At 44.3% G+C, this 17,952-nt stretch overlaps 1 protein-coding gene across 1 annotated transcript in view; it reads right to left on the minus strand.

Annotated features, from left to right (window-relative positions):
- Positions 1–216: 216 nt before the first annotated feature.
- Positions 217–17,952, minus strand: part of MYH9 (myosin heavy chain 9) — a 69,713-nt gene continuing 51,977 nt past the window's right edge. Inside the window, exons 20-41 of the mRNA XM_032105417.1 lie at positions 17,733–17,841; positions 16,001–16,132; positions 15,171–15,377; positions 14,540–14,677; positions 13,910–14,033; positions 12,956–13,127; positions 12,170–12,382; positions 11,583–11,727; positions 10,913–11,119; positions 9,844–9,948; positions 8,461–8,613; positions 7,847–8,095; positions 7,141–7,353; positions 6,261–6,473; positions 5,751–5,912; positions 4,934–5,062; positions 4,501–4,589; positions 4,173–4,296; positions 2,886–3,094; positions 2,361–2,469; positions 1,897–2,069; positions 217–1,765 (exon numbers count right to left, since the gene is read on the minus strand). Coding sequence (XP_031961308.1) covers positions 1,648–1,765; positions 1,897–2,069; positions 2,361–2,469; positions 2,886–3,094; positions 4,173–4,296; positions 4,501–4,589; positions 4,934–5,062; positions 5,751–5,912; positions 6,261–6,473; positions 7,141–7,353; positions 7,847–8,095; positions 8,461–8,613; positions 9,844–9,948; positions 10,913–11,119; positions 11,583–11,727; positions 12,170–12,382; positions 12,956–13,127; positions 13,910–14,033; positions 14,540–14,677; positions 15,171–15,377; positions 16,001–16,132; positions 17,733–17,841 — 3,493 coding nt within the window. The 3' untranslated portion in view covers positions 217–1,647. The remainder of the gene's footprint in view (positions 1,766–1,896; positions 2,070–2,360; positions 2,470–2,885; positions 3,095–4,172; positions 4,297–4,500; positions 4,590–4,933; positions 5,063–5,750; positions 5,913–6,260; positions 6,474–7,140; positions 7,354–7,846; positions 8,096–8,460; positions 8,614–9,843; positions 9,949–10,912; positions 11,120–11,582; positions 11,728–12,169; positions 12,383–12,955; positions 13,128–13,909; positions 14,034–14,539; positions 14,678–15,170; positions 15,378–16,000; positions 16,133–17,732; positions 17,842–17,952) is intronic.

Genomic DNA, 17,952 nt, shown 5'->3' on the forward strand with positions numbered 1-17,952 from the left:
TGGGCTTGGGGTTCGGAGCTGCTGGGCTTGCACTGCAGCTTCTCATGCCCTGGCTGTAGGACCAGAATGCACTTGGGGCACTGCAAGGGGCCAGAAAGACCAGAATATGGGCACAAGTTTCTTATTCAATTTCTGGCAAAAATGTAACAAAAAGCAGAGTTTCCAGCGGCGCAGGGTCTTCACTGCACCGAGGGAAGGGCAACACACACTCACGACTGCAGCACATGGATAATCTTTATTGGTAACATCAGTGGAGCACCAGTAAACCATTACTGACTGTAGTGGTGACACACAGCTGAGGCACATGCTAAGGCACTTTTATTATATAAAAAAAAAATTTAATTCTTCTGTGACAGCAATTGGGACAGGAGGCTCTGCATTAGGGCGCTTCAGGCATACAGTATGGTGCTTCATATTTAAATTTTACTTTGCTCATAAGTAGGTCTAAATGCAGCATATACAATACGGTTAAGAATACAGGTAAATCCAGCAACCAGTGTACGGTGTAGAAAAGTAAAGACTATCTATATATAACCATGGTCCCGAGAGAAAGGCAGTGATAAAGACCTTTATTTTTTTTCTTAATTACTTATTACAAGAAATACAAAGGCCTTACATATATCTGTGCAGATTAAAGGGTTTTTAATATACTCTTAGTCAATGGTGCACAATAACTAATCCCAACCCCTGGTTACAGAGCAGGTGCAAGAGGCTTGGACATGTAAATAAGAGGAACTTCCCTCCCCTTATCCCCACCCTCTGCCCACTACTCTATTAAATTCCTCTAGATTCTGTCTATTACCATTAAATATATTTGGTCCCCCAGAGATTCTCGGACAAGCACAAGGACATTGCTCTGCTCCCTCAGCCTGTCGTTAACTACTGGTCCACACTACCTTAGATGAAACCGCTCAGAGGCAGAGACACTAACAGGACATCATTGCACTTCAGAGATCTGTCCAGACAGGAAAAAGAAGGGAGAAAAAAAGAAAAAAATGGGAAAAAAGAGACATGGGGGGGTGAAAATAAAGGAGACAACTTTGGCAAATCCTCCAGGTAACAGGTCCCAAGAGGAGTTTCCTCTTCAGCCCTCCCTGGAAACACATGAAAGAAGAAAGGGCAAATTGCCATGGCCAAAGCACACCGTTTTTCCTGAAACTGCTCCCAAACCACATGGGTGGGCAGATTAAAAGAGGCAGAAGTCTGAGGTCACTGAACATGATTGCCGAAAGCAAACAAAGAGGGAGGGGAAAGAATACAGGAAGAAGCTTCCCTGCAGCTAGAATTGAAGACAACAGGAGATTTACAGCAAAAATAATCTTTCCCTAACCCCACTCCCTCCAAACTGTGTAAGGATTTACCAGCAGACATGGCACAGACAGGTTCTACAGGCCTTTGCAGTGGCCAAACTGCTGGTCAAATTTCAGAGCCCTGACTCTTTGGCATTAAATACAAAGAGGATTAGGAAACTGGAAAGAGGAGAAAACTAGGAACACAGATGCCTGATGGCTCCAGATACATAGACCTGGGCTTGCTCTGCAGATCCCCCAGCCAATTTAGGAGGAGAGGGTTTGCTGAAAGTCCAATGGAAGAGGGGAGGGTAGATGGGTCACTCCCTCACATGTAACCTGGGTCAAATGGGAGGACTTATTCAGTAGCTTTGGCATCACCAGCATCTGCCTTGCCGTCCACTTCCTCGTCGGAGCACTCTCCTGTTCCCTTCCTGACCATCCGACGTGTCACGACGAACGGCAGGTCCCCACGCCTACGGAAGGACACACAGCCCGTCAGCAGCGTCCCACCAAGCTCAGCAGGCAGGGCAGGCTCTGGGAGGAGCTGAGGGTTTGCTGTGGGCAGCTGCACAAAGCCCGTGCTGGACTGGCTGCTCCTCCTTACCTGAGTTTGCTCTTCAGGGAGCTGACTTCTCTGTTCATTGCATCTGCTGTTTCGGTAGCATCCTCCAGCTCCCGCTGGAGCTTCCTGCGGGATGCATTGGCTCTCTGGGCCTCCTCTTCTGCCTCCTCCAGCTGGCGCTTCAGCTGCTTCAAGCGCATGTTTGCCTTGTCCGCCTGAGCATGTATGGGGCAGAAAATAGTAAGAACTCAGTGTTTCCCCAGTTGCAGCACAGTAGTTAGAGCAGCAAAAAGAGTTTCCAAAGCCCCCTCTTCCCTTTCTAAAGGGAGCTGCCTAGGATTTGAGAGGTCCTAGCTTTTCTTTAAAAGCATTTTCATCTGTCTCATCTTGCAATTATTACAGTGACAGAGAAGAAGAGAAGTCCGTAGGATGGTGAATGCCTTGGTCACAGAAGGGAAATCCTGCTCCCCAGAAGACTCACAGACACTGCAGGTCACTGTACCCACCTGATCTTTGAATTGCTCAGCATTACGCCTCTCATCATCCACCTGCAGCAAGATGTCTTTCAGCTTCTTCTCGGCACGGCGCACCTGCTTGCTGGCAGCCTGGCGCTCCCTGGACACAAACATGGAGGCTCAGACAACAGCTTATCTCCCACTGTCCCCAACAAGAGTACCTGACTTGGGCAAGTTACAAGTGAGGAAGATGGCAAGAGTCCTCCTTAACTTAGGAAGAAAAGGGGATAGGAAGCAGTGTTTCCCAGAAATGACCAAAAGGCTGATGTCACATGGATGAGAGCTACAGAGGGGCAACAAGTGTACCACAGCTGCAGTTTAAGGAGTGGTTAAGTTCAGAAGAAGCTGTAAATTTCTACTGTGAAAAAAAAGGAAGGTTTGCCAAGATCTTACTTCTGTACTACCCAGTATACCTAGGATGAAGCTCTCACTCCAACAAATCAGAATTAAGAAGAGTTTAAAAGCCCAGAAGGGGCGGAAGCTCGTAAAGCAGACGGAGTTTCTACTAGCACGTACTTTGTCTCCATGTCCAACTGCTCTTCCAGCTGTGCTATCTTTGCTTCCAAGGCCGTGATGCTAGCCTTGTACTTGGACTTGACGGCGCTCTCCATCTCCTGCAGTTTGAGCTTGAGCTCCTTGTTCTGGCGCTCCATCTGCTGGCGAGCGTTCTCGTTCTTCTGCGCGTTGCTGCGCTCGGCGTTCAGGTCGGCGTTCATCTGATCGATCTGCAGGGGGAGAGAGAGATAAGGACTCCTCAGCACAGCCAGTGCTCCTGCCTGAAAGGCTCATTTATTTCTTAGACTCAAAAAGAACAAGGACCCCGAGGGCAAGCTGAATACTTGGAATAACTCCAATGCAGAGGGAGCTGTCTATAGGCAGGGCACTTCTCACAGTATCTTAGTTTACCCAGATTTTCAAAGTAATTCCTTGAATAACAGGTTTATCAACCTCCTCTTAGGGCTAACTAAACTTGCCAATCACATTCACTGCCCTCTGGGGCAAAGGCCATGGTCTGGCACTTAACACAGCAATTATCAGTCTCTGAACTACAAAAATCCTGAGGCAAGTGGATCCAATATATGTGCTTTACTAATTTATTGTTTATTTGCTGTCCGTCTACTTCCACTACAAAGAAGCAGCTTAAAAATACTATCAGATGTAAAAGGGCAAGAACTTGTCCACCTCCAAGCCAGGGCTCTGGCTGATAGTCAACCAAGTAAAGAACTACACTCTCATCCATCAGAATGAATGAGCCCTTTGGAAAACCATCAGCCCAGCTCCTTGGCTTTGGAGCGCTAAGAAAACAACATGCTTGACTCTCAAAGTTGGGTAGACAAAATATGGCAGACAACAGGCAGATTAAGATCGTGGTTTCTACAGCAGCCTAACAAATTTCGTATGTTCAGTCCATTTGAAACAGCATACAACTGGCAGAAAAATAACTTTCCAAACACATTGTGGCACTGTTCAGCATGTCAAGTTGGAGCAGCATGCCACAGATCATCTTTCTCAATATCCCTTAATACAGAAAAAAGGGACTGGGAGGGGTTGGTTTGGTTTAAAATAAACTTGGGAGATTGTTCCAGCTACCCAATGATTTTAAATGGTCAAAGCCAGTGAGTTAACACCAATTTTGGCTGCTATTTTCTGTACCATGGTATCCAGCTGTTTCATCTTGCTCACACCTATGGCTTTCTGAGGGCCTGCACTGTGCCCAGGGCAGCTGCTGGCATTACTCAGAGCACAGTTTGACCATTCACACAGAGCAGAGAACCCCATGGGCCATGCAGCCTGAACAGGTACCTGAAGATTTGCCTTCTTGAGCCGGTCATTGATTATCTCTGTGTTGCCCTGTTCTTCTTCTAACTCCTCCTCCAGCTGAGCTATCCGTGCCTCCAGGCGCCTCTTCTCCTCCATGGCCAGTGCTCTACAGGACACAGAGTCATGAAAGCATTAAAGCAGCACTGATGGCATCGACGCCTTGGGAAAACTCACCTCTCGTACACAAAATTAGCTCAGTCTTTCAAGACCAGAGGGGATACAGTGTGTGCTGCAGTCTACAGAAAAGTAACAGGCCAAGAAGTGTTTTCTCAAAGCAGCTCCTCCTCCCTCAATGGGGAACATTACTCACCCTTTACCACTGTTGTTGGCAATCTCATCAGCCAGCTCATCCCTCTCTTGCTGGGCCTGGCGCTTGGCACGCTCAGCAGCTGCAAGCTCCTGGAATGAAAACGAGACGGACAGTGATCCAATAGGAAGCTACCAATTAATGCAGCATAGGAAAAAGGAGTTACTGGTAATGGCTGGTATGGTCTCTAGCATGATCCAGAGCTAATTATACTACATGGCCCGCTCCCTGTCCACCCCACATCTTCCTTTGCTTTGCACACGCCTGTCACAGCTGTCAGAAAAGGGCCAAATTCTGCACTTTTAACCAGACCTCATATTTGAGCAGAGCAAAAAGTGCAAAAGAAAAGAACAAAACACTCCAGCTTAGATTGCTGCATATAGTTCTTGGCCAAAGAAAACAAACCAACCCTTGACTTGCATGCATATTCCATTACCTCCTGCAATTGGATCATCTCTGCCTCCATGCTTTTCAGCTTCTTCTCATTTTCTTTGGCCTGTGCCAAGATCTCTTCTCTGGAAGTACGTGTGTCCTCCAGTTCCCGCATGTAATCCTTCATTTGTGCCTGAAAAGGGAGAGCAGAAAGGGGTGTACTTCGGAGCATTCATATTAAGAAATGTGGTTGGTTTGTCTTTTGGGAAACATGGATGGAAAACAGAAACAGGGATTCATTATTCTTCAGCAACCACAAAAGTTGCTGTAAAAACAGAAGGAATCATCCTTTTTGTATTTCACGAATAACATGAATAAGTATCAATGGAAGCAAACAGGATTGCTTATTTGCAGAAGGAAGGTTTTGTCAGATAAATGGAGAGGGGAAGGGAAGGTATAGGAAGCTTTCTAGTGAAGCAATGGAATGAACAGTCTAGGGAGGATTTAGTTTTTTCTAAGAACAGGTCAGACAACTGTTTGCAGGAATTAAAAAAGCACAACAGAGCCATCTTGGGGCAGGAGCAGGCCTAAATATTATTTAAGGTCCTCTAGTTTTGCAGCTCTGTAATCCTTTCCAAAAACATGGACCTGAGACAAGCACTAGAGTGGACTTTGCCTACAGCTTGTCTCCTGGGAAGCTAAGCAGGGAGATTGTGATTAGAAGGGTGTTCGAAACACCAAAAAATCTTTCCCAGTGAACTCCTGCAAGGTTCTGCTGCTCTTGTGACACTGATGCATTGTTCTGGTGAGGTGGAATCTTGCATCCCATTTCCCCGGGTTAAAGCTCTGCCCTGACAGCTGAAACAGCTGCAATGTTTCACCTGCAGTTTGCGCAGCTGCTTGATGGCTTCTTCACGGTTCTTGTTAGCAGTGTCTATATGGCTTTCCAAATCCTTCAGGTCCATCTCGAGCTTCTTCCTGGCAGCCACAGCCATGGAGCGCTGTTTTCGTTCATCCTCCAGTTCCGCCTCCATCTCCCGAACCTGCGTGGAGGAGCAGAGGCATCAGCATTTCAGCTCCTTCATTTCCCAGCACCCACTTTTCACATGCCCCTTTCAAAGGCTACATAAGTGCAAGCATGTGACTTGTCTTCGTTCTCCCTGGCAGGGGGATGGGGCTAACATTCCTCACTAATAAAGCCCCACGGGTTCCTTTGATAGACAAAGGCTATTGGAACGATCACACAAGGGAGGAAGTCTCTCAGAGCTCTGCAGTACTGCCTGGAGTATTAACATTAACAATCTCTGGACTGGCACTGTCTGTCTGACCATCTCTGGACACAAGTGCCTTTGTGTACAGAATGCACTGAGGATTTACAGAGCAATTCTTACTTGTCTGATCAGCTGTTTCTTCTTCTCTTCATTCTGTTCATCACGCCCCTGCAGGTCCCGGTCAAACTGTGCCTTCATAGCCTGTTGGTTCACTTCTAGCCGCAGTTTGGCATCCTCTGTGGCCTGCAGCTCATCCTCCAGCTCTTCCAGCTGTGTCTTCATCTCCTCCACCTGCTGCTCCAGGGCTCGCTTAGCTTTCTCCAGCTCATGGACCTACAACAGAGTACCACACATGAGGTTTCCCCAAAGACTACAGACAATTTAATCTACCCTATCAGAAAAAAAAGGCTAAGAACAGACACCCACATCAGACAGGATCAAGAACGCTGTATCTGTCCCTTGTATTATGGCTGATGCAAGCTGCCAGTCTGAACCATAACTACTGTTAGTTCTGACCGTGTGTGTGTAGCGGTGGGGAGAAAGAGAAAAGCATTTGTCAGCCCAGTCCTGACTTGCTGCAAACTTATCAGAGCTGGACACCTCTGGTTCTGACAGAATTCAAGAAAGTACTTCTTAGTCTCTAAATGTATTCTTTTCCTTCAGTAACATAGCATTTCTTCTTTTGAAATACTGGAGGTAATGTCTTCCACTGCCTGGCTAATTGCTGTATTTTACATATCAGGCTCACACCACACCTTCATCTCCACCACAACAATACCAGGTAATTTTCAGGTTTGCCACTGCCTCACTTGGGTCATTTCCAGCCCATCTTTACCACTTACTGATGTAATACAAACATAACATTCACAAACTCACAACGTATCCAGTACTCTCTACAACGTTCCTCTGTGTTACCACTGGCATAGGCTTTTTGCAGTACAGAAGTAACAGTATCAACTGTGTGGCATTTCCCGCCGGGACACTTCAACTGGATACTTACGCTTTTCCCAACATCATCCTTGGAGCTCATGAGATCTTCCATCTCCGCACGGAACTGCTTATTGACTCGTTCCAGCTCAGCCTTCTGCTCTATGGCTTCTTCCAGGGCTCTGGCCAGGGACAGGGCCTTGGTCTCCTTCTCCCGGGCCTCTGCCTCAGCGCGGTCCCGTTCCTCCGCATACTTGGCAGAGATGGTCTTCTCCTCTGCCAGCAGCTACAAGAGCACAGCATCAGTGTTCTGAGAAATTGCTGATCACTTGCTAAACAAGGTAAATATTCACCTTTTCATCAGGGCCTTATTAATTGTGTTCTTCCAAGGATAGAAGAATCAAGAAAATGCAGCTTCAGAGAATGAAGCGTGCCATCCCATCTCTAACAACTGTGCTGACCTCAAGTAAACAAACCTCTGATTTCCTAGGCCTCCAACCTATCATTTTCAACCTTCTCTGAGATGATGTGCAAACAACACTTCAAACTCAGTCCTGGATTTGACATAAATGTTATCCCTTTGGGAAAAGGAACATCGCTTAACTTCCTATTCATAGAACAAAATTAATTTACTTCTACTAAAGCTTATTTTTCCACTCTGTGTGCTCTGCCTTAGTTCAGAAACAAATATGCATTCTCCAAGCAGTATTGCTTAGGTGTTCCTAAAGCAGACCTATCAGTAAGATGTACCTACTGAACGCTTATGACTGGAGTCATACCTGATCAAACTTCTTCTGCTTCTTCTCTAGGTTGGAAACGATCTGCCGCTGATGATCCAAGTCCACAGCGAGGTCATCCAGCTCTTGCTGCAGGCGGGTCTTCGTTTTTTCCAGCTTGTCATATGCAGCTGTCTTCTCTTCATATCGCTGGCTCAAGCCCTCCAAGTCCTTCTGCAGCTTCTTCCTGGCTTCCTCTGCTGACTCAAGGCTGCCCAGGCCATCATCCATCTTCTTCTTCGCATCTATTGCCTAAAGGACCAAGATTGCACATGAAGCCACAGGAAATGTTCTGTGCAGTTTACCGGCACCAAAAATGTAGGACTTTCAAGTAAGAAAGTCTGCTCATTTCTGAAGGTACTACTCCCTGCTCAGATAATACTGCATGACTAAATTCCCAAAGGAATTCCTGGACAGAAATCTAAAAGCAGTTCATATGATTATCATCAGAGACCTCTTCATTTCTTCTCTCACCCAAATCAGCAACATCACCCTTGCCCAGGAAAGGCTGTGTTACTAGAAGTCAATTCAGCATTTAAATTTTACGTTCCACAAGACAGACCTGTACTTATGCTTCCTCTCAAAAGTCACTGGTTTACGGGATGCAGACTCTGTACCTGTTGCTGAAGAATAGAGATCTGTTTCTCCAGGTTTCTCTTTGCCTCCTCCTCTTCTTCCAGTTGTTCCTTGAAAGCATTCTTCTCATCCTCCATTTGCTTCAGCTTAGTGCTGAGGCTCAGTTTGAGGCGAGTCTCCTCCTGCAGCAGCTCCTATAAAGCAAACACCCCAGTGGAATTCAGCACTGCTCCTTGGATTTAAAGGCTCACAGTCCTTACCCACTCTCTCCAGAAGGAATGCTTCTAAAGTTGAGCTTAAGTATGCAACTAATTTCACAGATAAGACAACCGAAGACAGAATTTAAATAACTGTCTTTCGATGAGTCAGTATAGAAACAAAATATTCAGAAGGGTCCTATTCTCTCCTATGCTCTAATCGCTGAAGTACACTCCTTGCCACACAAGCCTCTCCACAGTCCTTTTTCAAGTCCTCCAAGTAGCACACAAAGTATTCAGACCTTTCCCAACAACAGTATGACTGTACTCTGCTATGTGTCTCTCTCCTATTCCAGCACCAAAGGAACAGACAACAGGCCCAAGTGCTCCAGCATGGTTAAAAACAACGCTGGTCTCAGCAGAACTGGTCACTCACCAGCTTAGGGCACAACAGCATTGACTGACTTACACTGCCAGTGCTTGAGCTGAAGGATCTGTAAAGATTAATCAATCTTCAAACTAGTGCAGAATTTTTCTATTGTGCCCTGCCTTTGAGTCTGTTTTTTAAGGAGCAGTAAGTAGACAGAACATCAATGACTGTTCAAGGCTATTTATTATTGATGTGCTCTTTCTTTCCCTTCCAACCCTTTTAGCACTCCATGCTCGACCTTAAGAGTCATATTCTAACTGTAAGTGCTTGTTTATCCCAAAGTGTAAGTCTAAGGATGATTTATTTCCTGAAAAAATACAAAATTACTTGAATCTATCACTTCCCCAACATCCACTGGGAAATAAAACTTTCTGTTTAACTTTACAAACTTACTGGAAATCACACACATAAAAAAACCCTGTTAAACACTTGACTATGAAGATCTCAAACAAGAACTTCAAACAAGCATTCCAGTCAGTTGAAGCACTAAAGTGCTCTCAGGTGGAAAGGTGATAGAGCAGAACTTCTAAACCCAAGACAGGGAAAGTCACATATGTTCCACGGGCTGAGGAAGCAGAAGGAAGATAACCAGCTTGTTTCTGTAGAAATGCTCTCATTACCATGCTACAGAAACCCTCAGCAAAAAAAAAAAAAAAAAAAAAAAAAAAGAAAAAAAAGAAATCCAGATCAAATTCTTTGAATTGTTGTATAACCAGTACTTAATGGCATCCAGAGTGATTTCTCCCATTACCAATTTGTAACAGACACACAGTTGCCTTGGTTTCCAAAGCTCTCACCTGTGTATCCTGAAGCTGTGATTCCAGAGCAGAGAAATCCTTTGCTAATTTGATTGATTTACTGTCAGACTGGTTCAGAAGACCTGTGACATTGTCCAACTCGACCTGAAGGAGAGATCAGCATATCAGTTATTGAATGCATCAGCAAAAACAAAGACAGGAAGAGGTGAGCAGCTATGAGATCTAGAAGTGAAACTGAGGCACCTCTCAACAAGAAGGCATGTATATAATCACTCAGGGAATGAATATATCACTTCCACAGTCCCAGGAATTAAATATGAGAATCTAAAAAGAGATGTTTTTTTCAGATCACCTCTGTTACAACAGCCTTCTGATTTTGGTTGGTTTGGGGTTTTTTAAAGGCCTATATGAGATTTTAGACAGCCTGGTAAGCAATTGTAAAAGCTTTTATTAAACTAACTCTCTTCTATTTTGTACTATCTGCTTCAGGATTATATCTGGAGTCTCAAAATTATGTTTTCACACTCCAAAAGACTGTGCATACACTGGCAATGTTCAACTTTTAATGACAACCCTCCGTAAAGGAGAAGGCCAAAGACAATGTTTCCTAAGGGATTTGCTGCTCCTTTGAAAAAAGGAGGAGAAACCCCTAAGTTCCCACATCATCCTTTAACCACTCCTCATCACCATCAACCATGTGACAAAACTTCCAGACCGTCTTCCACAGGAGTTACACAATCACCAGTCTGTGTGTGCCACTCCAGGTGCTCCTGCAGCCGAGTGCTCGCAGAGCTGTGCAAGCCACTGCCTGCTTTAGGGGGGCACAGACACTCTGACTCCTTGAGCCTTACAAATCTCAAACAGCAACTGGTTGTTTCACCTTCTCAGGGCTCCTCAAAATAAGTGACATCCATCCAAATATCCTGATCTGGCAATGAGTTAAGGAGTTTGCATAGTCCTTGGGAAGAAAACTATGGATTTGCTTTTTGTAGGAACATTATCTTCAGGAGGAACAACATTTTTGAACTAGCCATGGGGAGATACCAGCCTACAACCTTTTCTCTCTCTTCAGCTTGGGCTGAAGCTAAGGAAAACCCATGCCACTCACCTGCAGTTTGTTAACCCTCTCAGCCAGTTCAGTCTTCACTCTTTCGCCTTCTGTGAATTTCACCTGCAGTTCCTGGAGCTGAGCATCCACTTTTTTCCGCTTGTGCTCAGCATCCCCTTTGCCCTGCAGAAGAGCCTTCACCTCATTGGACAGTTCAACCTTCTCACTTTCCAGAGCTTGTTTTGCTTTTTCAAGATTTGCTTTCACCTGAAGAGGAAAAGAAAAGGCAGCAAAGCCCCTTAGACTTCAGATATGGCAGGATCCAGTGAGTACATGTTTTTCCAACAAGCAAGCTAATGCTGTATGTTTAGCAGTTAAGTTGCAGACTGCTTACTCAGAAAAAAACAATATGAACAGCCTGTTACTGATAAGCAGGAGGCAATCTAACAATCAGAGAAGACAACAATACAGAAAAGAAGTCTTGCACCATCAGACTTCCAATCTAAAGGTTGTACAACTCAACTGCTATCAGTGAGAAGAATGTCTTAGCTGTGCAGGAGAAAAAAGAATGAATGTCACTATTTAAAACAGCTTCATATATGCTTTATGGAGAAAAATGATCTACCAAGGGAAGAACACATGTATCAGTATCATGAACACTTTGTGCTCTTCTGCACTGTCATTTCAGGGAGGTTGACTGCTTTGACTTTGTGTTTTCTGTCCCACATACCCGTTTGGTTTGTTCTAACTGCTCTGCCAGCTCTTCAATAGCTTGTGAATGTTTCTGCCTCATCTCCTGGATTTGAGCCTCGTGAGTCTTTGCCTCATCTTCAAGGGTCTTCTTCAAAACTGTTACTTCTTGTTCTCTCTTTGACCTGCAAAATTCACAATTCCATTCAGTTGCCGAGGAAGGAGTCAAACAGAGGTGTATATCCACCACCAGCATCTCTAATGCAGAAAAATGCCAAGGTCTGTTTAGGCTACAAAGATACTTTTCAAAGGTAGCACTTAGCATTGCATCCTTCTTAAGTGCAAGCTGGCAGCATGATTTCTGCCTAAGAAGCCTGAAAGTACAGATGTTTCAGGGGTACCACTAGCACTTTGCTTAGGGAGCAAATCAACTTTCTGACATCAGGTGAGGTAATGCAGCCTTGACTACAGCTTGCACACCACCTCCTCCTGTAGTCACTGAGGCTGCTAACCAGTGATAAAGGCAAACTCTTACTTGTTATGGTAAGAGAATGAATGCAGCAGAATTATTAGAAACAGCCAAAGCCAAAACCAAATAAAGACAACACAGCTCCATGTTGGAGTTACCTCAGCTCCTGCTGAGCAGCTGTAGAATCTAGTGTGTCTTCAAGCTCTGTTTTCAATGCTTCCAGCTCTTCTCCCAGATCCCGCTTCTGTTTTTCAGCTTTATTCCTGAAGGCTCTCTCCGATTCCAGGTCTTCCTGCAGCTCAGTGATCTGGGATTCAAGTTCCCTGATCTTCTTCAGGGCCATGTTCTTCTGAGCTGCCTCTTCTTCCACTCTGTTCAACATAAGGTTCTGGTCAGAGCCAGACTTAAACCATACACAAATTAAAACAACCTGAATCATCAAGAAAAGCTGGTATTGGTCAGCTCTACAACGTTATATTCAGACTTTGACCCACACATGATCTAAAAATTCTAAGCTCTATCTCCCAATACTTGAGACAGCACGATTACTCACCTTAAAGAAGGGGACAGAGAGAGACTGACAACAGAAGAAAGCAGAAGAGAAAGCACCATTTTACATTGGAAACTGGACACTTTACAGAGTAGATGAATATAGCAACTACCAGAGGGACAGTGTGTTGCCACTACTTTTTAACCCTAGCTTAATGATTGCTACTTCAGTCAAATGCATGCATTGCCTATTGCATCCATAGTCTAGTTGTGTACAGAGAATGTGGGAGTGAGCAGCAGGTAAAGAACTCTAATGCTAAGGACATGGATCTTTAACAGCCCACAGGCTAAAATACAACATCCACAGATTGCATTTAGTCCCTATTCCAGGTGACACAAGACAAGAAATACTTCCCAACCAGGTGGTCCCTGAACCCCACAGGTCAGGTTCTCACCTAGCTAAGGCTGCCTGCAGCTCCTCTTCCTTCTTGGCCAGCTGCATTTTGAGTTCTGCAATCTGAGCCTGCAGCTCAGCAATCTGGTCATGCAGATCACTGGAGTCCCCTTCAAGCTTCCGACGAGTCTTTTCCAACTCTTGCCTCTGCTTCTCCTCGCGTCGCAGGCGCTCTAATGGAGATGGGGACACGTTCAGTTACACAGATGACACATTCAAAGATCAGTGTACAAGCACAGGAAAATACACCTATTTAAGCAGTACCTTCTTTCCTGATAAGAGAACTGTCCAAACTGTAGCTGGACTGCATTATTTTGTCAGGACCTATATAGGCAACTACCCCCATATTTTTGACCTCAAAATATATCTGGACATTTTCCCTTCCCATCACCCTACAGCCAAACCTCCTTCCCCACTTTTGCTGTAACAATGCAAACACAATGTGAGTCTCATACCATGCAGGCATAAGCATCATTTAGTGATGCTAAATGCAAGGTCTGCTCTCCCTTTACTGAAACTGAACAGGCAGCCTCCAGAAGAACAACATCCTTCTAGAACTCTGAAGAACTTGTGCAAACAGGCTATCAGAAACAGCACTAACCCCGACAGACTGATGCTGCTGGAAGTAGAAAAGTGGGGACACTTCCACAGCAGGAGAAGAAAGAGAACCAGCCTCTCTTCTCCATTGGCCTGCTGCTTTGGAGAGAATTATTTAGATCAAGGGCTCAGCTGACAAGGCACATAACCTTCAGCCAGCCAATGCACAGCTCTATCAAACCAATCAATAGCTTACACACTATAGACTAATTTTTAACCCTTCAGAAACTCAGGACGACTAAAACTCTTTCAGAAATGAAACTGAAGTTCAACAAATTTTAACAATAAACCACCTAAGACTAATTAGGCAAGGTCTTTACAGGATCTATCTTTTAAGGACAACAAAAACCAAAACTACCTTCAAGGTCTGTGATCATGGCCTCATGCTTATTCTTCAGTTTGGCTAAACTCTTAGATTTTTCCTCTTCCTCTGTCAGGTTTGTTGTAAATTCAGACATTCTATCTTCCAAAAGTTTCTTCTCCTGCAGAATTGAGAAGGCAATGTCAATAGAGTTGCTGGAATTACAGGGTATTTTTCCAGAGCTGACTGCTTAGAAGTGTCAGTGTCATGAGTATCTACTCCTGCTACGAGGAAACTCAGAAAGAAAGAAATCCTTTCAGGATCACAAACAGATTCAAATAAATTTTAATTTGGAATTAAATTAAAGATTTGTATATGATGGCCCTTTCAAAACTGAAAGGCAAGTCTGTTTATAAAATAACTTGATACTGTTTGGTGTAACAGTGTATCAGAAAATGTTTGCTCATGGATCATTATTTAGTGAAGGTTATTTAAATATCACACAATACTGACTGTTGAGAATACAGGCACGCAGTTACTTTCAAGAATTCAGGTCAATTCTCAAAGACAAGACTGAATTAATTAGTAAGTTTCCCTGTAATAGGGAAAAGGTCAGCTTGTGGTGGTTTTCTCCAAGAGAAATACCTGTGTATCTTTAGCTTGTGGAAGATGATGCAGGAGTCTTACCTTAGCCAATTTGAGATTCTGATCTTCCAGAACCAGCACATCTTCTTCCAATTTCTTCAATTTGGCCTCTGTGGTCACTTTTTCTAGCTGCAGCTTCTGCCTTGCGCTTTCCTCTTCCTCAAGCTGCTCCTCCAGTTCCTTCACAGTAGAAAAGTAAGGTATTTTTCAGTGCTGCTCACCAATCCATGGACCAGCACAGTAGCAATACTAGAATGGAAGGTTTCTTCACCCTTCCTTCAAGGTATTATCAGTAGGTCCTAGAGTGACATCTCTGTCATGACTTAATGCAACATACTGCACACCAACCAACAAATTTTCTAGCAAACAACGCTATTTTGCAAAGAACACTACCATTCCTAAAACAAAGCAAAGACTTCTCTTATTGAGAAGGGGCCATCACCTTACCTTCAAGAATGGACCAGCTCGTTCCAGATGACTGACCGAACGCCTCAGGCTCAGCACCAGAACTGCTGTGTTCTATTGCTGTTTCCACAGATGGATTTTCCCATGCCTCTTCCCCCGCCCCCCCCGCTGCTTCTCTCTTTCATTTCCCTCCAAGCTGAGGCAAAATAACCACTCTAACCCTTACTATTCTCTTTACTGACAAGAGGCAGCATTCCTAAGGCATTACCTGGATATTCTGCTGCATTTTCTTCTTTTCAGCCTGAAGATGTTGACACCGTTCTTCCTCTTCCTCCACCCTTGCTTCCAAGTCATGACATATCTCCTCCAGCTCTTGTTTCTTGGCTGTCAGGCGAGCTCTTATCTCCTCAGCTTCAGCACACAGTTCGGTTTCTGCTTGCAACTGTTCCTGCAGCTGCATCTTCTCTGCCATTAGCTACATTGGATACAAAGCCAGAAATAAGACAAACTCCAATTTACCAAAGCACTTAGCAATGAGTGTCAAGTGAAGTTCTGTGCTCCTCTGTTCCACAGTTACAGTTTTAAACACTGCAGCAGTCCCGTGCTGTTAATAAAAAGCTAAATATCAAAACACACTTTTAAGTGTGTGTTCTCCTTCACAAATCAGGTGCTGCAACTACAAATCATTCACTCAATTTGAAATACAGATATTGTCTATTTCCCTTTACGTAAGTAACAAATAATTACCAGCCCTATGGAAAACAACCCTGCTCCCACCTTCTGTATTCCAAACAAAAAGGATTCCATTAATGCCAAGACTGAATTCAATCAGCTTGCTGTAACACTCAGCCAAAGGAGGTTTTTCTTCATATAATGGCTACAGAAGGGCAACAGGTAGTCACTGTACAAAACGACCTGCTGCAGGAACTGAGCTGGGAAAAAGGGAAAAGGAAAGTGAACAAGAGGCAGCCAAGTCATGTTCCACCAAGTTGGAATCCTACAGCTTGTCCATCAGACCAAGAAAGCAAAGGAGGTGCTCTCAAGCAGCTGGACAGGTGGAGAGAGAACAACTTTTACACATCAGGTTTGCAAACTCACCTGGGCCTGGAAGGTCTCCATCTCACTCAGTCTATTTTCTGCAGCCAGCTGCTTCTCCTTGACCTTGATTAGTTCTTCTTCCTTGGCCATCATCTCCTCCTCCTGCCTGCTTACTTGCAGAAGGGGCTTCACCTGAAAGAGAAACCAAGGGAATGAGATGTAAGGAAAAATGAAAACATGAAGAAACGCTCTTGTACTTAAGATAAGCATTGAATAAAACAACATTTCAGATAGTGTCATATCTGACTGACCAACTGTTTTGTTGTGAACACTGGGGGAATCACACAGGACTCAATATCACCTGCTCTGCCAATAGCACACTTTCTGCCAATCCATTTATTCTCCTCCAGGATGAGATGCATCAGGAAAGGGTTCAGTAAATTCCAGACCCTCAAGGGTTAAGTAGTAATAGCAAGAGAATAAAAAAGTTGCCATTCAATGAGGAAATTCACAGGTAAGTCAGTGTCATATAGGCGGACTTCTGTTAAGACCTGTGGCATGGTACCCCACAAGATGTTTCTCTCTAAGCTGAAGAGATACGGATTTGATGGGTGGAGTGTTTAAGAAGGGGATTCTGCCCCTCTGCTCTGCTCTGGTGAGACCCCACCTGGAGGGTTGCATCCAGGTCTGGGGTCCTCAGCCCAGGAAAGATATGGACTTGAGTGGGTCCACAGGGTCACAAAAACAATCTGCGGGCTGGAGCACCTCTGCTACGAAGACAAGATGAGAAAGTTGGGGCTGCTCAGCCTGGAGAAGAGAACGGTCCAGGGAGAGCTCAGAGCATCTGTCAGTACCTAAAAGAGGATTCACAAAATAGAGGGGGCCAAACTTGTTAGGAAGGCTAACAAGTTTGACAAACTTGTTGTGACAAAACAAGGGGTAATGGTTTTAAGCTAACACAGGGTGGATTCAGACTAGATATAAGGAAGAAGTTTTTTACAATGAGGTGGTGAAACACTAGAACAGGTTTTCCAGAGAGGTGGTGTACAGATGCCTGATGCCTGAAAACATGCAAGGTCAGGTTGGATGGGGCTCTGAGCAAACTAATCTAGTTGAAGATGTCTCTGTTCACTGCAGGGGGATTAGGTTAGATGATGTTTAAAGGTCCTTTCCAACCCATACTACTCTACTACTCTATGAAGAAACAAACACCATTCATCTCTGTGCTTCCCCCATCAAAATCTCTTAGAAGTAATTTCATAGGAAAGAGAAAAGTGTAAACTCTACTCTCAAAAAGCAAGAAATCCCATGCATTTAGAAAAAAGACCTTCTCTTTGTGTGTTCATTGCCTTTATAAAAGTGAAATATATACAATTATAACAGCAAGATCAGACCCCACTGTTTTTCTTTTGCTCTTACAACTCTGGACAAAGAGATGGCAAACCACCCCTGCAATAATAATTTTTGCTTAGTTAAATTGATCCACACTGCAAGTGACTCACTGAAGTACCATACCACCAAAGCAAGTGATCCTCTTAGGCATAAAACATTAAGATACGGCTACTGGTTTTCCACAGTATTACTTGGATGTAGCTTTGTATCTGGTTTATGCAGTCATATTTCAGCTATAAAACACACTATTAGACATTCTCAGACATTCTCTGCCTAAACAAAACAAGGTGCAGTTGCAAGCCAACCCAACTGCAAAGGGAGTGATTTTTGTGCTCTGGTTCAACCTGAGAAGCTGAAATTGCAACCAAACTGTCAAAATTGCAAGGGGAAAAAATATTACCTTGGTGAACAACCTCCACCACTGCCAGTTCCGCAGTTTCAAATAGGCAGCACAGTTTCTCTGAAGCACTTTCATAGCTGTCAGCTGCTGCTGGCGCTTGGCAAAGGCTCTGCAAAGCAAGTGGAGGTAAGACAAAGGAATCTAGAGCAGCACACAATTCACACCATCAAGCCCTTTCTTAGATACTTCTGTGTTTCTCCTTTAGAAGGTTCCCTCCCAA

The sequence above is a fragment of the Corvus moneduloides genome, chromosome 4, assembly GCF_009650955.1.
Source record: "Corvus moneduloides isolate bCorMon1 chromosome 4, bCorMon1.pri, whole genome shotgun sequence".
NCBI classification, from domain to species: domain Eukaryota; kingdom Metazoa; phylum Chordata; class Aves; order Passeriformes; family Corvidae; genus Corvus; species Corvus moneduloides.